The sequence below is a fragment of the Anas acuta genome, chromosome 2 (assembly GCF_963932015.1).
Source record: "Anas acuta chromosome 2, bAnaAcu1.1, whole genome shotgun sequence".
Lineage (NCBI taxonomy): Eukaryota > Metazoa > Chordata > Aves > Anseriformes > Anatidae > Anas > Anas acuta.
The window spans coordinates 5,418,854-5,439,659 of NC_088980.1; the positions used below are offsets into that span (position 1 = coordinate 5,418,854).

Here is a 20,806-nt window from a genome sequence, read left to right on the forward strand (position 1 = left end):
AAGCATAATTCTGTCCTAAGCTCCTGTGCTGAACCCAGTTCCAATTCCCTCAGAAATGGAGCCATATCCTGCAGCAAGACCTCCAGGTCCTTCACAGCCAGCATTCAGAGAGTAGATACAAATCTCAGGTGATGTGATCACAGTCATATCTGCACCATGTAAGAAAACCCAGGGCCAAGGAGCTGTGCTGAAGCTGGCCCCAAGTCAGAGGTGCACATGGAGATGCCAGAAGATGCCCCTTCACACCTTGTAGTCTCTGTACAAGGTCATACAGCTTCCCTAGAACATGGCCAGGAGTGAACAGCACTACGCTGAGCTCTGGGACAGAAAGCTGAGTGTGAACGGGATCCTAGGAAGAAAGGCAGACCTGGAGGAGACCTTCTGAGATCATTTCAGCATAACTCCTCTGTGGCTTACCAGAAGGGAATCAAGGAAATGACTGAAAATTCCCTGTTCTTCCATTGAAAATGCTCCCCTGTCCCAACACACAGAGGAAACCAGAACACATGTAAAATGGTGTGTGTGTGAAACCAATAAACCCTCCAAATTCAGCCGAATTTTCAAAGCCATTGCAGTCATCATTTGACTACCAAATAACAGAAGATCTGTAACACTGATCAAGAGACACATCGGTTTATCTCTCTTGCCCCAACAGCCAAGGCAGGGCCCAGGCTCAGGACCACCCCACGATCCCTTCTGAAGGCAGCCTAAGCAGGTCTAAGCAGTCCCTGAAATGGCAGAGACATTTGGGAAGGAGGGGACACGCACAGCACTCTTTGCTGAAAACCGGGCTGGAGCCAGCACCTCACTCCCTGCCAGCCCTCAGAGCAAGGCTGAACTTTCCTCCTTTAAAAAAAAAAAAAATGCATTGAATAGGAGTAGCTCTCATCTTCAAAGTGACAATTTCCCTAAAAAAAAATTCTGGGTTTTTCAAGTGAAATTTGTCATTCTGTATACTGAAGAACCAGGTCTGAACTTTCTCTGCCCTTCTTTTTTTTTTTTTTTTTTAAACTTAGCTTTAAATTATTTTTTTACCTCAAAATCTCTCTCCCAGTTAATAGAGAGACAAAAAAAAAAAAAAAGAGATAAAGCTAGGATGGGCTAAACACTGTTCTTCTCCTATTCTCCTTCCTCCATAAGGGAAGACAAACAGTTAAGGTGTGGCACTGGCTTTGCATTTTCTATTTTTTAAGTTCAAACCACTACCAAATTCTTCATCGCTCTTCTATTAGGCCTAGAGAGACAGTCACAATTTACCAGCATTTTCAATTAGCTCCAGATGTTAATCACACACATTTCTGTAAGGCAGAACCCACCCTTCTTCAACCTGCTGAGCTTTCTCTTTTGAGCAAAACTAAAGAAAATGAGCAGAAACCCCTGCAGTTGCTAGAACTGCTACTGGCTGGCAAAATGTCTTACAGACCACTTTGCAAGTGGTTTTGAGGGCAGCATTCACTCTGCAAAGAATGAATTCTTGCTCCTAAACGCACAAGCTTCTAGTTGAACCCCAAACCTGGCAGCACACAGCTCTCAGGAAGGCACGTGCCTCCTGCAAAGCGCATTCAGCATCCTTCATCCCTAGAGGACTGTGATGGGAAGACACCAGGCGATCCCTGCAGCAGCGCCCCAGCTGTGTGCCAGGTTGCAAGCACGTTGGCAAAGCACAGACCTGCAAGCAAGGTGTGATTCTGCAAGAGATAAATTTGACGGCCCACAGCACAAAAAGCTGAAGGAGCCGGGGCACTCGCACTTATTATCTGATGTGAGACAATGCCGCTGAGCTGATTACCCACAGAAACAGCGCAGCACTTCCAAATAGTCCCAGTATCTGCAGTAACAAATTTCCTTTAGCGCAGTGATTAGATCAAACAATCACTGTGCACCTCCAGAGCTATAAATATGCTCCGAGGTAAAAAATAAAATAAAATTTCCCTCAGCATCACAGGGCATCTGATACGTGACTTCCTCCTTTATTCCTGCAGAAGAAGGTGCTGGTACAAGTCAGCCCAGGTCACCAGCTATAAAAGCAAAATCCCAAAGCTCTGTTTGAAACTGAAGCTTCCTTAGGTAAACGAAATACAGGGAGTGAAGATGCCCCGTCCAGAAACGCAAGATTTGGGAAGGGGCTCCACCTAGAACATGCCCCACCAGAACACATCAGTGGTAAGAAGAGAATTTGTCCAATTTTGGCAGTACTGTAAGGCAAAAAGAAGTTAGAAAACACTAATATTCAGCCAGGCAGCCTTGGCAAGGTCTGCTGCTCCATTGTCATGCTCGGTAACCCCAATCAAAATCAGCAGGTTGCAGAGAATTAATTGTTTCAGGGAAGCACAGTCCTTACCCATCTTTCCATCTACATCAGGCCTCCATTCCACCGGTCCCAGACGCTTGCACCTTATCCTCCACTCTCAAGCATCCACCCTGCAATGACAAGAGGACACCATCCTTAATGCATTACATCTTTAATGCATTTTTTACATTGTTTAATGCAACCCAAACGCAATTACACATCACATTTTGCAGTGTCCCCGCGAGATAACACTCCCCTAGGAAACAGACCGACGGCAGGACATGGAAAGTGTCACTCCTAGAGGCAGCCTGTACCAAAGCAGAGACCTAATTTTAGGTCTTCCTAATTCCAGCCAAGGTTCCCAAAAACTGCATCAGCCTCTCTCTGACCTCATGGGAAAAAAATGAGTCTGGGCAGCTCTCAGCAGCAACGTATGAGCCACACATCCCTCACAGCAGGTAGTTTCCTTGCAGCGCTCACACAGACTTTGCCTGTTGCCCCAAGCTGCTCCTGCTTCTCTCTGAATTTACCCAAAGCCCATGAGTTTACCCAGCGTGCTGCATTTAGCTGATAAAAAAGGTTTCTTTTTTACACGTTAGCTGGCTGATAAGCCCACAGATTTCTTGGCCATAAACTTGTGTGATAGCATGACTCAACGCAGAGGCATCTCACATACCTCATCAGCCTTGGATGGAGAGAGGAAGACACCCCTGTCCTGCAGTCCCTACAGGAAATATTGCCCCAAAACCAAGATGTGTGTGTGCCAGGATGTGGCCATGAACTCTGCAGCACTACGTACCCCGTATTGTGCTGGAGCAGTGGAGGAAGGCGCTCTGAGCACCCCCTGGCCCAGCCAAATCGATTTAAAAGCAGTAACAAATCTGAAGTGAACCAGGAACGGATCGAAATGATTTTCTGCAACTCCGCTGCCTCACTGCTGGCAAGCAGGAGGAAATTTATCCAGCCTATTTCGAGAGAGACAGGCAGGAAGGGAAGGCGATAAGCAAGCGGTGAAGGCGGAGAAGCGCGAGTGCCACGGAGCGTCTTGTTCCTTCTGCTGCTGCAGCTTCCTCTCGGGACAGCAGCACTTACCCTGAGAGCTCACGGCCGTGGGGGGCTCCTCTCTGTCCTTTTTCAAGACAAAGGAGAAGGCCAGGAAGTAACTAACAGGCTCAGGAAGGTTTAAAATCCCATCTCGACAAGATATCGGTCGGTCAAGGCAAGAAGTGGATCAAGAGAGAGCAAAAATCCACCAAGAAACAGTGCAAAAGCTCCAGCTGATTTAACAACAACAGGAAACAGCTCAGATCTTCTCTGCTTTTGCTTTCAGAATTGATGCAGGACTTCCAGTAATCAAGCTGCGTGCAGAGTTTGCTCCAAGGGTCACATGCAGATAGCCTGGATTTCACCCGAAATTCATGAGCTAGCCCAGGTTGACTTTGTCAGATTTTTCTAACGCCTTTTTGGAGACCTTTCAGGCCTCTGCAGTCTGCACCCAGTCCCAAAAGCATGCACCTACAGGAGCCACGCGAGTAATCCTTGGGAAAACTGGGGACAGACACACGGGAGAAAGAGGTTTTCTGTTGTAGCACCTCTCTTCAATCCTTGGGACAGGCAACCTTCAAACTGGACCGCAAACACCGGCGATTTCCGTGGCTTCCCAAAAATACATACCAGCAGCTTCCTGTTACAGCAGGCCAAATTCCTGTTTCGAGTACAAATTCTGCCTTTTTATTATCTCCTGTAAAAAACAGGGGGGTGGGAGGGAGAGGAAAAATCCTTTTCCTCCTCCAATGCACTCTGGAGCAGCATCCCACTTCTCCTCCCACCACGGTCCCCTAGCAGAGCCTTCAAATCTTGGAGATCACCACGCAAACCACCTGAAACAGGGCTCCTGCTCCACACTGCGCCTCTCCAACCACGGCAGAACCAACCTCTGCTGTGAACCTGCTGTAAATCTCCACCATGAAGCTCCAAACTACAGCCCTGGTAGCCTCACCGTGCACAAAGGCTTCCTACCAAGCAAGGAGGGCAAGAGATGAGCGAAGCGTCAGCTCCCAGGGCTGCAGGGGCGACACAGGGCTCATGTTCCAGGTTTGTGTCGTGCACGCAAGAGACTTGAGCTGCTCTGCTCCGATCTGCTCAGGAAACTGCCGGAGATTACTCAAGCTGCAGGAAACCCCGGGACAGATACGCTCATCTGGAATAAAAGCAGCTTGGATTTGACCAAGCTGAATTCATTTCTGCAGCCCAAGTGGCTCGACACCATTAAGGCTACACGAGTGAAGTATCCACACCAGAGCTTTATGCAATTAATCTCCTTTAAAAATGAATCCCAGGTGTTTTTTTTCCCCCTTCTCCCCTGCTTCTGGGTGGGAAGGGATTAACTAAGACTGGGTTCAAGAAGCAGCAGCAACACACCTCCCAGCTCTGGTCTCTGGGCAAAGCAGCAAAGGAGGTGATGGAGAAGAGCAGTTTTGACCTGGCTTTAAGAGAAGACAAAGAAGTGATGGGAAGGCAGTTAGTGGGAGAAAAGATTTGGGATGGGGGTAAGGAAAGAGGGATGAATTCAGTCCAGCACTGAGAGCTGCAGTCACCAGCAGCCTGCCTGATTTTAAATGGGATTTATGGTATCACCTACCCCCCAGAAGTGCTGGTCTTATCCCACAGAGCCTCAGCATCCTATATAAAACACAGCCTCAAAAACCAGGATGTCTTATCACTACCACACCATGAACAAGTGGCTTCTCTTCTCCAAGTTTCCAGGGAAAGCAGCACCTACTTAGCCCAGCCTGAGCACCACTTACCACATTGGTTTGAAGGTGGAGGGACACGGCACTGTAAAAAAAATAATAAGAAGAAGCCACAGTTGCCCCTGAAATGTGGCTCAGCTGGAAAGCTACTCAAACCGGCGTTGCTAAAATTGGGACTTTCCTTGTTTTTTCAAGCAGCAGGGAACAACATGTTGGGCTCAGAGAGTTTAACAAGCAAGAGTCAAGCGGAAAAAATCTCTCCTTTTTTTAAGAGTTGACCACATTAACTTTCAGCAAGTTTCCGGGAGTCCTGCCAGGGCGCTGGAGTTTTGTATACTACGGAACTGTTAAAAATATTATTGTAAATGTTATTTTCAAAAAGCTTCAGAGGCCAGGGCTTGGGGTAGTGTTAAAAACAACAGCAAAGCAAATGAGATTGTTTTAACTGAGAGAATACAAACGCCTGCATGCTGATAGCTTAGTCAGACAGCCTGCAGGTTATCACGGTGGATTCAAATGCAGAGAAAGGTTGAAATATTAGAGATTTCCTCAGATCGTCTCAAATTCATCCTTAAAGTTTTGTTCTAGACACTAGAGGACATTTGATCTGAAGCACATACAGCTGCCCTGGAAATGGGATCCGTATTTAGGGGATCTACAAAAAAGAATTGTTAAATTTTGGTGATGCTTGAGAAGTGTAAGACCCCACCCTCACAGCATGTCCTGCTCAGGTTATCCAAAGGATGCACAACGCAGAGGTACTCAAAAAGAAGCCATTTAAGCCCACGCACCAATGTTTATGAGCACGCAACAGGGATGGACCTTCTGCAAACGTGTGCAAGCCTGGCTTATCTCCCACGTGGGCAAACTGCATGAGCCAAGAGCCATCGTGCAAGATGGAAGATTGTTGTAGTCCTAAGAGACCCGACCAACGCAGCTAAGTTCAGCAGCTGCCTCTCAAGAAAAACCTCCCAAACCATCCTGTCGATTCCAGCACAAGATGTGTGTAGAATACGAGCTTTAAAACATGCACGGCTGCTCACTATTCACTTCCCTGACAGCCCTTTAAAATAGCCACTGAGATATTAAAATCTCTCCTGTCAACCCCTCCTCTTCCTGCAAACGATTTTGTAAATGAAATAACGCAGATAACATGCTCCAGTAAGGCTTTTTTTTTCCATCGGTTTCCCTTTCTGCTTTACAGTAATAATCCTTTTTACCAAATTCAGTGGAACAATCGGTAATTTATACCAGCATATAGAATAGTTTTGATTTTTTTGCACTGAGACTGCAAACTCCTGGAAAACCACAAAACAAGGAAGCAATCGAAAGTATTCAAAAGGACTCTTCTATCAGCAAAAACAGCTAACGCAGCCCTAACAGGTCAGAGCTAACGCATTTTGCATATATATATATTTGTATATATCAAACAGACAATTCAAACAGAGTAAATTTCCAGGGAGCACACGTGGAAGCAGCTGTTTGGATGCTTTCTGGCAGAGTGCAGAGCTGCATCCCTGCTGAATTCCTGCCTGTTACAGAGGAACTGCCTCCTTCAGCAGCTGGTAGAGCCCAACCAACCCTACAGACAACCCTACAGACACCCTGATCACACCCCAGGCCCTAGATGCAAATGTTAAAAGTCTGGCAACAACCAAGTCCGAAGGTTCCTCACCTCCTGCAGGCTGGGGCGTTTTTCTCTCAGGAAGCCAACCCAGCCAGGCTCATTTTAATGCACAGTTCTCTGTTAATGATGGTCTGTGATTAGAGGAGAGCACTGTTACGCATCATTTCTCCTTACACAGGGCAAAAACACATCCTTGGGTGGTTACCTATGCGCTTATAAAACACAGAGAGACCCTGATGCAAGCAACACCAAGATAAATCCTCTTCGATTTCAACAAGCAGTGCCCCTAAGTGAAGGGGCAAGGGGGAAGACATCTGTGTACAAGATAAAAACCAAAGAAGAGAAGCATCAGAATTTCTTCTATTTTTTTTTTTTTGTGTCCTTTTTTGTTGTTGTTTCTACTTCAATAACTGCAGACCTTAGGGATAAATTCAATCCAGAAAGCATATCTGGAAAAGTGAGGTGACTGTCCTTCCCCTGGGGGGGGTGGGGGAAGAGGAAGAAGGAGCAGAAGCTACAAGAAGGAAGAGATACTAAAACTTGCAGACGAAATCCGTCCTGAGATACAATTTCTGACAGGCCCAGTGTGCTCTAACAGGATGTCAAACACCGAGTGACCACGTTTGGGCCAGGAGGGAGGGAGGCTCACCCGCCCCTGAGGCGGGCAGCAAGGCCTTGTGGCAGCATCAGGCTGCTGGAGCTGCTGTGCCCTCTCCCCTTGCTACCTGACCCACTTTCTCTCACTTCCAACATCCTGCTGACATCCCACACCTCCCACAGTTCATCCTCCTGGCCTTTCTACGCCAACATTTGCCCTCCGCTGGCCGCGATCGATAGTCCCTCTCGCAGCCATCCCGCCTCCTTAACGAGCGGCGGCCTCCTCCCCGCGGCCCTTCTGGCTTCGATCGATTAAACCATGACTTTCTGATCGACCGCAAAGCCACAGGCTGCATGTTTATCGACTGCCTCCTGCCCTTTCAGCAGCTACTTGGTTATTTTACCCCTTCCCGTGGGCAAGGAGCACAAGCTCCACAGCGCATGGGTAGACCGGGACCTTAGGCTCGGCCCCCAAGAATCGCCTCAGAATTTGCGAGATCCTTTTCTTGCTCACACAACTTCTGCTGTGTAATTCTGGATCCAGATTAAACCAGGGGAAAGCCAAGCTCAGCAAGTGAAGACTAAAATGCCTGTTGTGTTTTTGGGTGAAAGGACCGCCTTCCTGCATAGCCCCGGGGACGCTGCTGTCCCCAAAGGCTACGGGTTCGCGTGCGCGGCCAGTGGGGTGGTGATGGGATTATGAAACAGAGCCACGTGGGCCAGCTTCCACAGAGGTTTCGTTCTCCTTGTCCTCTTGACCTACAGTATCACATGAGCTCGAGGGTGCTCGCCTTCATGTGGGACTAAACATGACAAAACATGAGCGTGCAGCGGCAAGTCTTTGGCATCACAGCCTGTGGGGCTCTGCAGGTACCTTGCACAAAGTCTGACACGAAGACCTTCAGAAGAAAGAAGCCTGTCACCCTCAAGAGGCCACAGAGCAACCCCTGGACACTCAGGGCAGCCACACAACACCTCCAGACTCAAAGACAGTCAGGGCAGAGGTTGCTCGGCTGCTCCAAAGCCAGGCCGCTCATGAAGGGCAGTGGGGAAGCAGTCAGCTCCTCTCAGAAGAAACCTCAGAGAAACCCAGCACAACTTCGTATTGATTCCCACGGCCCTGCTCCAGACAGAATTCATTTCCAGGATGGAAAGAAACATATGCCTGCGTATCAAAACAAAACACAGAAGCCTTTCCAGCTCTTCAGCTGCATTTCGATGGAAACCAGAAGGCGGTCACGATGGAAAGATTTCAGTTTTCTAATTAATCCTCCCTGCTGAGTGTTTAATGCTGCTAATTGATGAGGGGAGGTGGTGTCCAGACAGCGTTTACGATTGCTTTTTGCATCTTCAGACCAAGATTTCTCTAAACCAAATAGTAACAAGGCAGATTTGCTCGCTACATGCACCATGCCCCGCTCCAACTCCTCCACCAGACATCTTCTAGGGGGGAGGGAAGGCAGGCCAAACGCATCTTGGGGCTCATTTACAAGTGTTGGAAGTTTTCCTGGAAAACGTCATCCGCGATACTGTCACTTCCACACGAGATGCCAAGAGAAAGACCACGGGTGCCAGGGACATGTTCTGTACCGTGAAACACCCAGCTCCTACCAGCCTCAGGTTTAGGGAGTAGCTCCTCCTGATTAAGCAGAGCAGTTGCTGAGCCACAAGATGTCCCGTAACACCTGCAGAAAACTGCACAAAACGCACAGCAGCGTCAGGATACCCATCATCGGGCCAAAGCACAGCCCTGGGGGCCCAACACCAGCAAAACCACGTCACTGGTGGTGAAGCAAGCTCGGTTGCTCACCTGCACCACATAAGAGACCTGGTTTCTAGCCCCAAATATTGATCTCACAACACTGTTGACCAGGAGACACCCTTGGAAGCGGTGGAGTGATCCTAAATGCACAAGCCAAGAGTCTCAACACAGGAAGGCAGTTCAGCACGTGCCTTGATATGAAATTTCTCCTGCAGTCCCCAATGTTTGGCACACGCTCCAAGTCTTCCCCGATTTAGGTAAGAATAGAATCCATCCCTTTACATTTAACACTCGGTGATTTCAACCTGGGTTTCAAGCTAAGTGCTCTCGGCCATAAACAAAATCAGGGAGCGTGAACAAAAAAAAACACCAAGTACATGTGTATGAGGCTGTGCTATGGTTACACGTTCCGAGGAATAATAAATGAAGCAGTGTTGATGGTCCCCAAGCACCGGCGTGAAACTCCAGCTCTGCTCTGTTTGTCATAGCAATAGCATTTCCACCTGCACCTTTCTGATGGCTCCTCCGGGAGCCTTCACGCGCCGCCGTCATATATCATGGCAAACGGAGCCCAAGCCAGCTGTGCAGATGTCTAGCTGGCTGACCTCTCCTTACCAAAAGGATTCTATTTTTTTTTCCCCCCTATTATTATTATTAGTGTTCAAACCACCTACTCCATCACAAATATCAAGTAAAATTAGCTTATTCCTCGAACGTTAAAAAAAGATGAGCTGACGCCCGCACAAACTGAGTCCCAGCAAGTCACCGGGAAGGCTCCAAGCACGCCAAGAATGTTGAGCCCAGGGCTTTGGGCTGATTTACTCCAAAATCCTCTCGCTGCATGCAAGTTGGGCACATGCAAGCCGAGTCACACATGCACAAATCCCTCACCTGCATGGGCTGCAAGCTGCTCTTCCACAGCACCCCGGGCAAACTCCTCCTGTCTGCCCGACAGCCCGCTAACAAATAGACCCCGGGGAGAAAAATTGTGCGCCAGCAGGGAGGTGGACGAGATGATCTAATAGGACCTTTTCCATCCCTTAGCTTTTATGCTTAGTCACAGAATAAGTATCTCCCACGTTGTAAAGAAACGTGCTGGTCTGCTTATGTTGGGAGAGCGTCGCCCTCTGAAGACATCTCGGTTCCTGCTGCGATGTCACTTGTGCTAGCAGGACTTACCCAAGGAGTAGGTAAAGTTAAGCAAAGGAGGGTTTTTGCCTGGCTTTCTGCTTCAGTGAGCTCTCCGGCACCCAAGCAAGTCTTCTAATTCCTCCCCTTGCAGCCACAAGCAGCGCAAGAACCTCATTTCTGTATTATTGGAGAACTCCGTGCTTCCCTGAGCACTCACACCTGATCCTGTCCGACACGGAGAAGCACTCTGGTTTTGCAAAGCACAAGCTGGCAGGAGAACAGACAAAAGCATCCCGTCCATCAGCCAGCCAGGTGCAACAGGCTGTCAGAAACCCAGCTCAAAAAATAAAGGAAAAAAAGTGAAGAGGCAGAGAAGCAATGGGTTTGGGGAGAGGAGAATCCAACGCAGCTTAAACCGTGCAGCTTTGACTGCAATTTGCATTGGCAGCGGTTCATGTCCCCAGCAGCAGCAAGGCCCTCTCTTATCTTCAAAATGCAAAAGGAGCTCAGTCACACGGAGAAGGGCCCAGCAGCTGCGCTACTCCAACACCTCCAAAGAGTGGTCAAATAAAGCATGCACCAATTTGTAAGGCTGCCACAAAAGATTGCCCTCATGTAATCCAAAGAGCAACTGAGAGCCCCACAATCTCTGATCTGCAAATTTCACAATGTAGGAAAAAAATAAAAACCAAAACCCTTTAACCGTGTAAAGGAGAAAAAAGGGAAAGCCACACAAACCTAGATCTCCTCTTGCAACTGGCTGGACATCAATGAATGGGGAAGCAACGTCCACTGCTCCTACCACTGCAAAGGGAGCTGGGACTAGAAGGTTCTGCTTCAGCTTCCAGTTCAGATGCAGGACCATGGGCTGACCCTGAGCGCTGCCAATTCTCACAGGATTTGGTGCTTTTCATAAGTAGCCGGTTCCTGGAATCACATGATTACCTCAGAATCCACACTTCCCGATTCTGGATTAAAAAGAAGTACTTGTAGATGTCTAAGTTGAAGAAGGAAGCATAAGTCAAAGTCTGAAGTGCTCAAACAAAAAAGTTAATTCACAATTTTAATTTTTTTTTGGAGGAAGGAATGGGATCGAGGCCTCTTTCCCCCAGTGATATACATTGGAATTTTTAGACTGGGGCGAATGGCTTAATATGGGGGAGGGCTTCTACATCCCCATCTGTAGGTTGCAGATCAGAAAATCCAGCTTTCAGAGCAAAACCTGTCCAGAAACTACACAAACCTTTGACATGTGCAGCTGTTGGCCTCTTTCCTCAAAAGAGCCCTGTTCAGCAGAGGGCAATATGAAGGCACGGTGATTTAAGAAAATAATAAAATGCAGTGGAACAACTTGCCAAATTTTGCTTCCACTTCTTTTACCCAGCCTGAAGTAAGGCAAAGCCCTGCGAGTCCATCTGTGCCGGCTCATCTGCTGGCACCCTCTGCTCCCCAGCGTTACCAGATTTACAGCTGCTGGTGGGTCTTGCCCAGCAGAAATACTGCGTGGTAAGAACCGGTCTGTAAATAAGGACTCATCCTGCTGAAAAAGCCTTTCTGGGCCTGACGGAGCCCAAACCGTGGTGGTGCTGAGCGCCCTGAGCAGCTCTGGGTGCTGTGTGCCAACACGAGCAGTAACCTGGAGCCAGCACCCATGGCCCCGATGCCAGCAGGACCATGCCAGGCGCTGTTCCTGCCTCGCAGGCCACGCAGAGAGAGGAAGCCTCGCTGCTCTGGCTTGGCAAACGCTTCTGGGTTTCTCTATTATCTCATCTTTGCGATTAGGAGGAAGTGAGCACAAACCTGTTGAGGCGCATTGTTCCCGCTCCCCCCTGGCTTTCGGCCGGGTGCTTACGCTCCTGGGTTCCTGCTGTTCCCAGGGCTGATTTGCTGCCCCCGTGCAGCCCATGAGGGGCTCCAGGACGTTCCTGCAGTTTGTGGGGACATGGCTGTGCCTTCCCCAGCTGGGAGCTTCACCAGCAGGAACCCACAGCATGCAACAAGTTGGTCCACATCTATTAAACTGCCAGCCACATCTGATATTGCTGCATCCGTGGCATTTAACAAGCCTGACCCTCACCCTTCCTGCAGAGCACAGGTGCATTAAACCCACCTCTGTGCAGCTTGGTCCCCAAGGACAGGAGTGCTGCTCCTCTTAAAATGAGCCGCCAAAACCAGAAGGTGACTGAAGAGGTGACAAATAAGTAAAGAAATATATCAAAAATAAAATTAAAACCAGGTTCGATGTAATTACGGCTTTGTTTGTCTAAATTTCTCTGCACCTCCTTCTTCGTCTTCCCCCAGAAGATTTACTTCAGGAGAAAAATGCCACCCATCGTGTTTGTGTTTACAGGAGAGGAAAAATACACCTTTCCCCTTGGTAAGGCAAAACAAGTCATGCCACGAAAACTCAACAGATGTGGAAGCGGCAGGCCTTTTTTTTTTCCTCCCCTTTTCAAATGAAGTATTTTATTAAACGAGCTCAAAACTCCAGATCGCCGCATACAAAGAAACAAGGTTGGAAATCCCCCTCCCTCCACCCCCACTGCTGTTTGCTAAGGAAACCAGCTGCTTGGCCCCAGCCAAAAAAATGATCTCAGCCATTCTTAAGAGAGCCTCCAGTGCATTTTCATGAGTCATGGAAAGCAACAACTCGTTGCTTTGGTAATGCTAGGTAAGCAACTGCTCATCCATCCACAGCCACGCTGCCAGCAGTAAGTCAAAGAGCAGACCGTTTCTTGACGGATTACATCAGAAACGGCCCCAAAATAGAGCTTTGCAGCACGACTGCCTCGCAGGAAGCTTTATAGGACATGCCACAAGTAGGATTTAGCAGCCAGGGTCCTCTGTGGGCCTCATCCTGAACCCCAAATGGAGGGGAGAGTGGCAGATGCAGGCAAGGAGCAGTGAGAAGAAGGAGAGAGACTTCTCCACACTCTTCTCCCAAACCTGCAGCCCACCAGCCCAAAAGCCAACGCCGGGGCAAGGAGGCTTGTTGGGAGAATTGCAGGGTGCTTCATCCACAGACCCCTTCCAACCAGGTGGGTCTGCACACCACAGCTACACCTACACGACTCAGTGAACACACTCACACAGACACACACAAGACATGCCTCCACCAGCCCTTCACCAAACCATTGGCTCTTCTCATGTCTCAAGGACTGCGAGCCAAAAAAGATGCCCACGTGCAGTTAAAACAGGAGACTGTGTCTACTGACACCTCAAGACTCAAGCAACGGAGGTGCAGGCAACATATCCAAGCACCGCAAAGGGAAAAGCCATAAGACAAAAGCTCAGCGTGCCACCTCCTCCCTGGGACAGCCCAGCTGGCTTTCCAAAAGGGAATTTCTCCCATGCAGGATTTCCTAGACACATCCAAGGCTGAAACGAGCTTGTCCCCAGCTCTCTCTCAAGCGATGGTTGCAATCTTCAGCACCTTCCATAACGGGGCCAAAAGGCATTTGTTTCGGCTCATCTCCTGTGACGCAGCTCGTGAGCACAAACCACAGGTCCTTGCCCCAGCCTGACGCCGAGCAGGCACACGGCAGGCATTAGTCACACCGGTAGTACCGTACGTGAAGCTGCTGAAATATTGTGCTGATTGAGTGTTTTCTCTTTCTCTTGACTCATCGGCCAGGTATCACAGGGAACGACACAAGCACCATTTGTAACTTCAACAGCTCAGCGCTTTAGGGACAGCCCCAGCAAGCAACACATTTCGTCACCAAACAAAAATAGGCAAGAGTGGGTACAGTTTCTCAAACCCTTCACACTCAAGAGCTAATTTCAGCCAAATGAGGTGAAGCCAAGCCAGTCTGCAGGGACCATCATTAGGGGACGCAGAGAACACCACAGCCGCCCTCCCATCAGGGCCACCCGTGACTCAGGTCAGCATCCAGGAGTGCTTTGGGAGAGGGAACATGGGGGCAGCAGCCCAAGCCCACTGGGGAAGCAGATCCTCCTCCAGCAAGAGCTGTCCTAGCAGAAAACTGTGTGTGGTCCCACATCCAGGCAGCCCCAAGGGTCCTGCCCAGCCCCAACCCGCAGCAGGTGCCTCAGGAGACATGAGCAGGGCTTCCCTGGGTTGCCACCACCTGAGGAAAAGTTGCCGGGGCTCAGCAGGAGCCACGTGCAGTTTTCAAGGGAAAAGCCAGAAAAGCACATCAAGTCCTGTGAGGAAAGGTTGAGGAAACTGGGGGTGTTTAGTATGAGGAAGAGGAGGCTCAGGTGTGGCCTCATTGCTCTCTGCAGCTACATGAAAGGAAGGGGTGGGGAGCTGGGGGTCGGCCTCTTCTCACGGGTAACTGGTGACAGGACCAGAGGGAATGGCCTCAAGTCGAGCCAAGGGAGGTTCAGGTTGGAAATGAGGAGACATTTCTGCTCAGCAAGAGCAGTCAGGCATTGGGACGAGTTGCCCAGGGAGGTGGTGGCGTCCCCATCCCTGGGGGTGTTCAAGGAGAGGCTGGATGTGGTGCCTGGGGACATGGCTTAGTGGTGACATTGGTGGTAGGGGGATGGTAGGCTGGGCTGAATGATCTTGAAGGTCTCTTCCACCCTTAGTGACTGTGATTCTACACAAACTGAGAGCACCAAAGCGGCTCCTTTCCCTGCCCTCAGCACTCTGGCAATGCACAGCACGGCTCGAAGACACCCTTCAGAGCTGGACCTCAAACCTCCCAACGAAACCAACGCTGCCATAAGCCAAGCACAGCTCAGGACAGTCTCTGTCTATTTCTCCTTTGCTACCAGCTCCCTCCAAATCGAAATAACTGACATATTTTGCATATTTCTCTAATGACTCTGTTACACCAGCACTGAAGGATTAAGACCAAGGAGCAGCAAACGCATTCCACTGGTTTATTAACCGGGTGCTCAGGTTTCCCAAAGGCCGCCCTCCAAGTTGGAAGCCAGCAAAAAGGGTTGCAATAAAGGGATCAGCACTGTGCTGAAGGGTGAACAACAGGCATCGAGGCTGCAGCAAGAGCACCCTGGCAAGCTTTCCAGGGCCTTGGCCCAGCCTGGTGTTTTTACTGAAGGATGTTTCATACGTTCAGCAAGACAAACCCAGCTCCACAGCACATTCAGACCCCACCTGGAGCCTGTGCTCAGCGCTCTGGGGTACCAGAAGGACAGGGAGCTGTTGGGGTGAGTCCAGAGGAGGCCACGAGGATGCTCAGAGGCTGGAGCACCTCTGCTGTGGAGCCAGGCTGAGGGAGTTGGGGTTGTTCAGCCTGGAGAGGAGAAAGCTCCGGGGAGACCTCAGAGCAGCCTGCCAGGGCCTAAAGGGGGCTGCAGGAGGGCTGGGGAGGGACTCTTGGGCAGGGGTAGGATGAGGGGAAATGGCTTTAAACTAAAAGAGGGGAGATTTAGATTAGAGATAAGGAAGAAATTCTTCCCAGTGAGGGTGGTGAGGCCCTGTCCCAGGCTGCCCAGAGGAGCTGTGGCTGCCCCAGCTCTGACAGTGCCCAAGGCCAGGCTGGATGGGGCTGAGGGCAGGGGTCCCTGCCCATGGCAGGGGGTTGGGATTAGCTGGGCTTTGAGGTCCCTGCCAACCCAAAGCACTCTGTGACTGATCTGCCTCAGCAGAAGCAAACCCAATCTCTCACCTCCCACATCCAAGCACAGCTTCCCCACTGCCTGCAGCCTCCTGGACTGAGTCACTCCCCTGTCCCAGCCCACACACCTCCTTCCAGCCACCCCCTTCCACCTCCACCACCCCGTTTCTCCAGACAGCAAGCTGAGTACCCGAGCCGTCAGCATCACCCACGTACAGATAACATCACCAGCCAGCCTCCACGATGGCACTGCGCTGACCCGGCACGCAGAAAAGGGACAGTCCCTCTGCAGGGCACTCCCTGGTTAGTGGCAGAGAGGAAGAGGCGCGACGCCAGCAGGAACAGAGCATCTAGGACAGGATTTCTGTGCACGCACACAGCTATAAGACCTCACCCTACACCATCCTCCCCAGCCGAGCCTTCCTTATCGCAGCCCCACGTGGTGGCTGCACCAGCCCTTCAACCTGGCCCAGAGGTGACATCCACTTGTCGGCGACAGCTTATATGTGTGGTCATCGCTGCTGCAGCCCTGTGGAGCTGAAGGTGCAAATAACTCGCTGCAAACAGTAAATATCTGCCTTTTTTTTTTTTTTTTTTTTTAAGCTCTTATCACAGAGGGAGCTGCACTATTTCCAGTTTGCAACTGGACTGGGATGGCCTCACTTCTTCTAAATCGAAAAGACAAAACCAAAAACGTAAAGGTTGTAGTGTAAAAGCTGTAAAAGCAAGAAGTAACCAACCATCATCATCACAACAGGCTTCCACATCCAAGGAGTGTGCCAGACCTCAACAGACTCCCCCAAAAAGCCTCCACACCTCCGCACCAGCCTGGCAGCAGCAGAACCCAGAGCACAGCATCGGGCTCGTCTTTGCACAGCACCTGATGGCTGGCAAATGCTCATCACGTTAATCTTCCAGCAGTCCTACAGGGATTTGCAGGCACTTGTATGGCTCTAGAAGCTAGAAATACCTTCACGTGGACCAGACAAACAGCACTGCTCCAGGACAGCCCTAGTAGATCAGGAGCGCTCCAAGCACTGCAGACCCCACAAACTCCTCAGCAGCACTTAGAGCCTTCCAACCTGCTTCACAAGGGCTTTTAACCCCACCAATTAATCCCTAAAGCAACTGCACAGAGCCTTTCCCCCTGTGAATCACCTGGTTATCAATCAGATGACTTGCTGCTATTTAGCTCACAAGCTCCACGCCACAGCAAACTCCTACAGCATTCACACTCCCCCCTAGCCAGGGCTATTTTTTCAAGTTTTTTAGTATTAAATCACAACCTGAATGCTCAATCCATCCAACCCCCTTCCACCCAGGCTGTTTACAAAGCATCCCACGCAGCAAACTGGCCAGCTCCTTCCAGGATCTGGCCCGCGCTGCCGGGCATGGCCCCAGGCTGCCCGGACTTTGTCCCGTGCCATTTCTTCGGCACCCAGCCAGATTCCACCCTGGGTTTCAGTTTGGTGGCAGCTCGTCCTCCCCGATCATCTTGCACAGTGGGGAGGGCGAAAGGAGAGGAGCTTTGGCCGAAATAGTCATGATTTTGGGGTAAAATGGTAGCCAACGGGGGTTTTATCGCAGCGGAGGGCAGGCCCTGCTAGGGATTCTCATTAAATCCTGAGTCACTTGGTCTCCCCTGACATTTGTTTGAGGATTTTCCAGGGAAGGGAAAAGTGGCTGAAGAATGCATTTTGGAGCCAAAACAACCTCTTCTGTGGCATACAGGTACCTGCCACCCTAAAAGCCTCAGCACCTGCAGGTCCACCCCTGTGGGTTGCCCAATGCTCTAGGGACCGGTGCAGGATGACATCCAGCACCACATCCCCGTCCCCACAAGAAGATGCAGGGCTCGAGTGTGCACCTCCTACACCCCACCTCACCAAATGCTTCTCCCCAAACCACTGCAGCAGCGGGTAAGCCAGCTTTGGGCCAAATTCCTCTCCACTACGACTCATGCTGGGACTGCAACCTGTCTGTTTAAGCCACGGGAGCATCTCAGCGCTCTTGCTCTGCCATCCTATGCAGCCCATCTTCTGCAGGGAGCAGGCTTTGAAGTGCGAGGCATCTATTTTTCGGTCTTGTGTTACTGACGGGACAGGGATTTGGTTGGAGCCCAGTGGCATTTCGCAGGTCGGGACAGACACGCTGCCCCCGTGGATGCTTTCCTGGAAGGATTCCCAGAAAACACCCGGTCACCTTCACCTTGCTGGAGCTTAGATAGGAAAATAAAGTCTGGGGATTCGGGTTCAGCATCAGCGGGCCATTTAGAGCTCTTCCCGAAAGGCTGAAAAGCGCCTGAGGACTCCAAGAAAAAAAAAGTTGAATTCCATATCCCCCTTCCTATGGCTCTATAATGCGTTTTCCATCTCGCTGGTGCACAGCTGACATTCTGCACATTGCTGTGCACATTGTGCTTGGCTGCAGCTCGGTGCAGAGAGGGGAGTGGAAAGGCCAGAGTCCAACAAAGTTCCTGCTGCTGTCGGGCACCAGCGGCCCCAGCTCCCGGGACAGCAGGGACACGGGGCACGCATCCCTCTCCTGTGCTGGACCTCGGGAAATGTAAAAAATCCGGAGATTTGGAGAGATTTGTCCATCTCTACACAACACAGGCTCTCCATCCCAAACGAAAATCCAGGCTACATCTCTCTGAGCGAGCTGTAAGGGTCTCCAAAAAAAGAAACACACTGTCCCTCGGCACACGTAGCCACGGCAGAGTTTCTGATGGAGATTTAAGACCCATGGAAAAAAACTCGTGGTACCGAACCCCGTTTGGGGAAGGGATGTATAAAAGAGCCTTTAAAGCCGCAGCCCACCAGGCTGGCAGCCCATCCAGCCACGCATCCTGCCTCCAACAGAGGAGCTTTTACAAGCCGGGAAAACTTCCTAAGGCAAAGACCGTGCCCGGCTGCAGAGGAAAGCCCCAAAACCTCGACCCCCTTCTATTACATGGTCTGGAAAGCGGACCCTCAGATGCAGCTATGCCAAGACGCATTTATTCGAGCCTCAAAACTCCCAGTGTCACCTAAACTCCGTATAAACCCCAAATCTCCAAAAAAAAAAGACCCTGTTATGTCGCATTCCCCATCCTCAGCGTTTTGAGAAAGCCTTTTGAGGGGTTTCACCCCTTGCACCGGCAATGCGGGGCCAGCCCCGAACCAGAAGCAAGGTTTAATTGCAAAAAAATTAATAAAAAATGAGAACACCACCGGGTTGAGAGCCGGGAATTGGAGAGGAAGAGGAAAAAAGCAGCAGATGAGGGGAAAAAAGTTTTTTTCTGGGTAAAATGGGGCCGGCGAGAGGCACGCTCACTGCAGGGTGGTGGGTGGAAGGCTTCGTGCTGAGCCTTGCCTTGCAGCCAGGGCTTTGGGAGCAGCTTTTTTACCCCGAGATGAAACCCATCCTGCTTTTCTGTCCCCTATAGGGCTGCTGTAGGACAACTGTGTCGGGCACCAACTTGGGGAGACGGCTGCTGGAGCCAAACCCGAGCAGGCTGGAGGAAAGGGACACCAGGACCGTGTTGGGAACCCAACCTGCTGCCTCTACGGGGACATCCCAGAGGTGGGGGGGTTGTTATAGGGTGCCCAGCACCGACAACCCCCCAAATCCCAAAAGTGCTGTAGACAAGCAACACCCCTCCCTTGCATTGCTAGAGGATGGGGCAAGGAAAAACTCGAAATAAAACGCTCGCAGAACCAGACCCGGACACAAAACCCCAAAACCGAACCCGCGGAGCCAAACCCCGACACAAACCCCAAACCCAAATGGGGCAGCGCGGCTGCATTCCCCCTCCCCGTATCCCCTCCAGCACAGCCTTACCCGTCCGGAGAGCGGCTACCCGCGGGGAGCCATGCGCGGAGGCTGCGAGCGCTGCTTTGGCACGGCTCGGCACGGCTGGGCTGGCTTGGATTTGGCACGGCACGGCTCGGCTGGGCTGGATTGGGTTGGGTTTAGCACGGCAAGGCTGGGTTGGATTGGGTTTAGCACGGCTGGGTTGGATTAGGTTGGGTTTAGCACGGTTGGGTTGGGTTTAGCACGGTTCGGCTCGGCTCGGGCTCGGCTTCGGGTTCGGCTCAGCTCGGGTTCGGCTTCGGCTCGGGTTCGGCTCGGCTCGGCTCGGGTTCGGCTTCGGCTCGGCTCGGGCTCGGCTCGGTTCGGGGGGGGGCGGCGCGGGGCGGCGCACAAAAGCGGGAGGAAGCGGTGACGCGCTCGGGCGCCTCCGCCAATAGGGAAGCGGCCAAGCCCCGAGGCCACGCCCCCACCCGCGGCCGCCCCGCGTCCCGCCGCCAGGGGGCGCCATTTTGTGCCTCACCCCCCCCTCCGCCTGGGGGCGCCATTTTGTGGCCCCTTCCCCGCTGAGGGGCGCTGGGGGTTGTGTGGGGGTCGCAGCCCCGCTGGGTTCTCAGTCGTTCAGTTTCTTCAGATTTTGGTTAATTTGGGCTAGCGAGGTGTTGTTTAGCCCTTGGGGAGTCCAGGGGGTGGGCTGTTGAGGGAGCCGGTTGAGGTTCTGTGGGGTTTGGTGAGGTGGGGGGCGGTTGGGGGGGTGAGGAGGGAGGGAGGTGAAGCCCCGTCATGGAGCTGCAGCAGGGGGGACAATGAAGAAACTGCTTAAACTGTGTAGCTGTCTGCACACAGCCAGGACATGAAAGGATTGCTCTTGTCACTTAATTTGCTTTTGCCACTTTAGGGGGGCTGAGGGAGAGCAGACGCAGCCAGGACTAAAGGACCCCCAGCCCTTCCTGGGCTGTCAGCGATGCCCTGCACAGCGACTCCAGGCTCCTCAGACAGCCTCGGGGCAGCTCTGACTCACACCCACCTGCCCCAAGGCTCCTTGGTGCATCCCGGTCCCCTTGGGCTCAGCCCTCGAAGGCTTGAAGGCAAAACAAGTGAAAACAAGGCCTGAGCCTCAAAGATGATGCGAGTGGGGCCTGAGGTTTGCAGTAGAAATCACTCACGCTTGTGAGAAAGGCAGAGAACTCTCGCAGACGATGGAGAAAGTGAGTAAGAGTGTTTTGCTGACTGGTTCCCCGTTTCCCCATTTAGTAAATGCGTTGTGGAGAAGAACAGGAACAAAGTCAGTCTGCAGTTGTG

The 20,806-nt window shown here is 51.3% G+C and overlaps 1 protein-coding gene across 3 annotated transcripts in view; it reads right to left on the minus strand.

Moving 5' to 3' along the window:
- Positions 1-19,774, minus strand: part of LOC137852060 (mitogen-activated protein kinase kinase kinase 3-like) — a 65,190-nt gene extending 45,416 nt beyond the window's left edge. The window contains exons 1-2 of one of the 3 annotated variants that reach the window (XM_068673342.1): positions 19,535-19,774; positions 2,342-2,421 (exon numbers count right to left, since the gene is read on the minus strand). In XM_068673342.1, the coding sequence (XP_068529443.1) occupies positions 2,342-2,345 (4 nt within the window). In that variant the 5' untranslated portion in view covers positions 2,346-2,421; positions 19,535-19,774. Of the gene's footprint in view, positions 1-2,341; positions 2,422-3,382; positions 3,576-19,534 lie in introns of those variants that run through there. The other 2 variants (XM_068673340.1, XM_068673341.1) reach the window with 2 other exon arrangements.
- Positions 19,775-20,806: the final 1,032 nt, after the last annotated feature.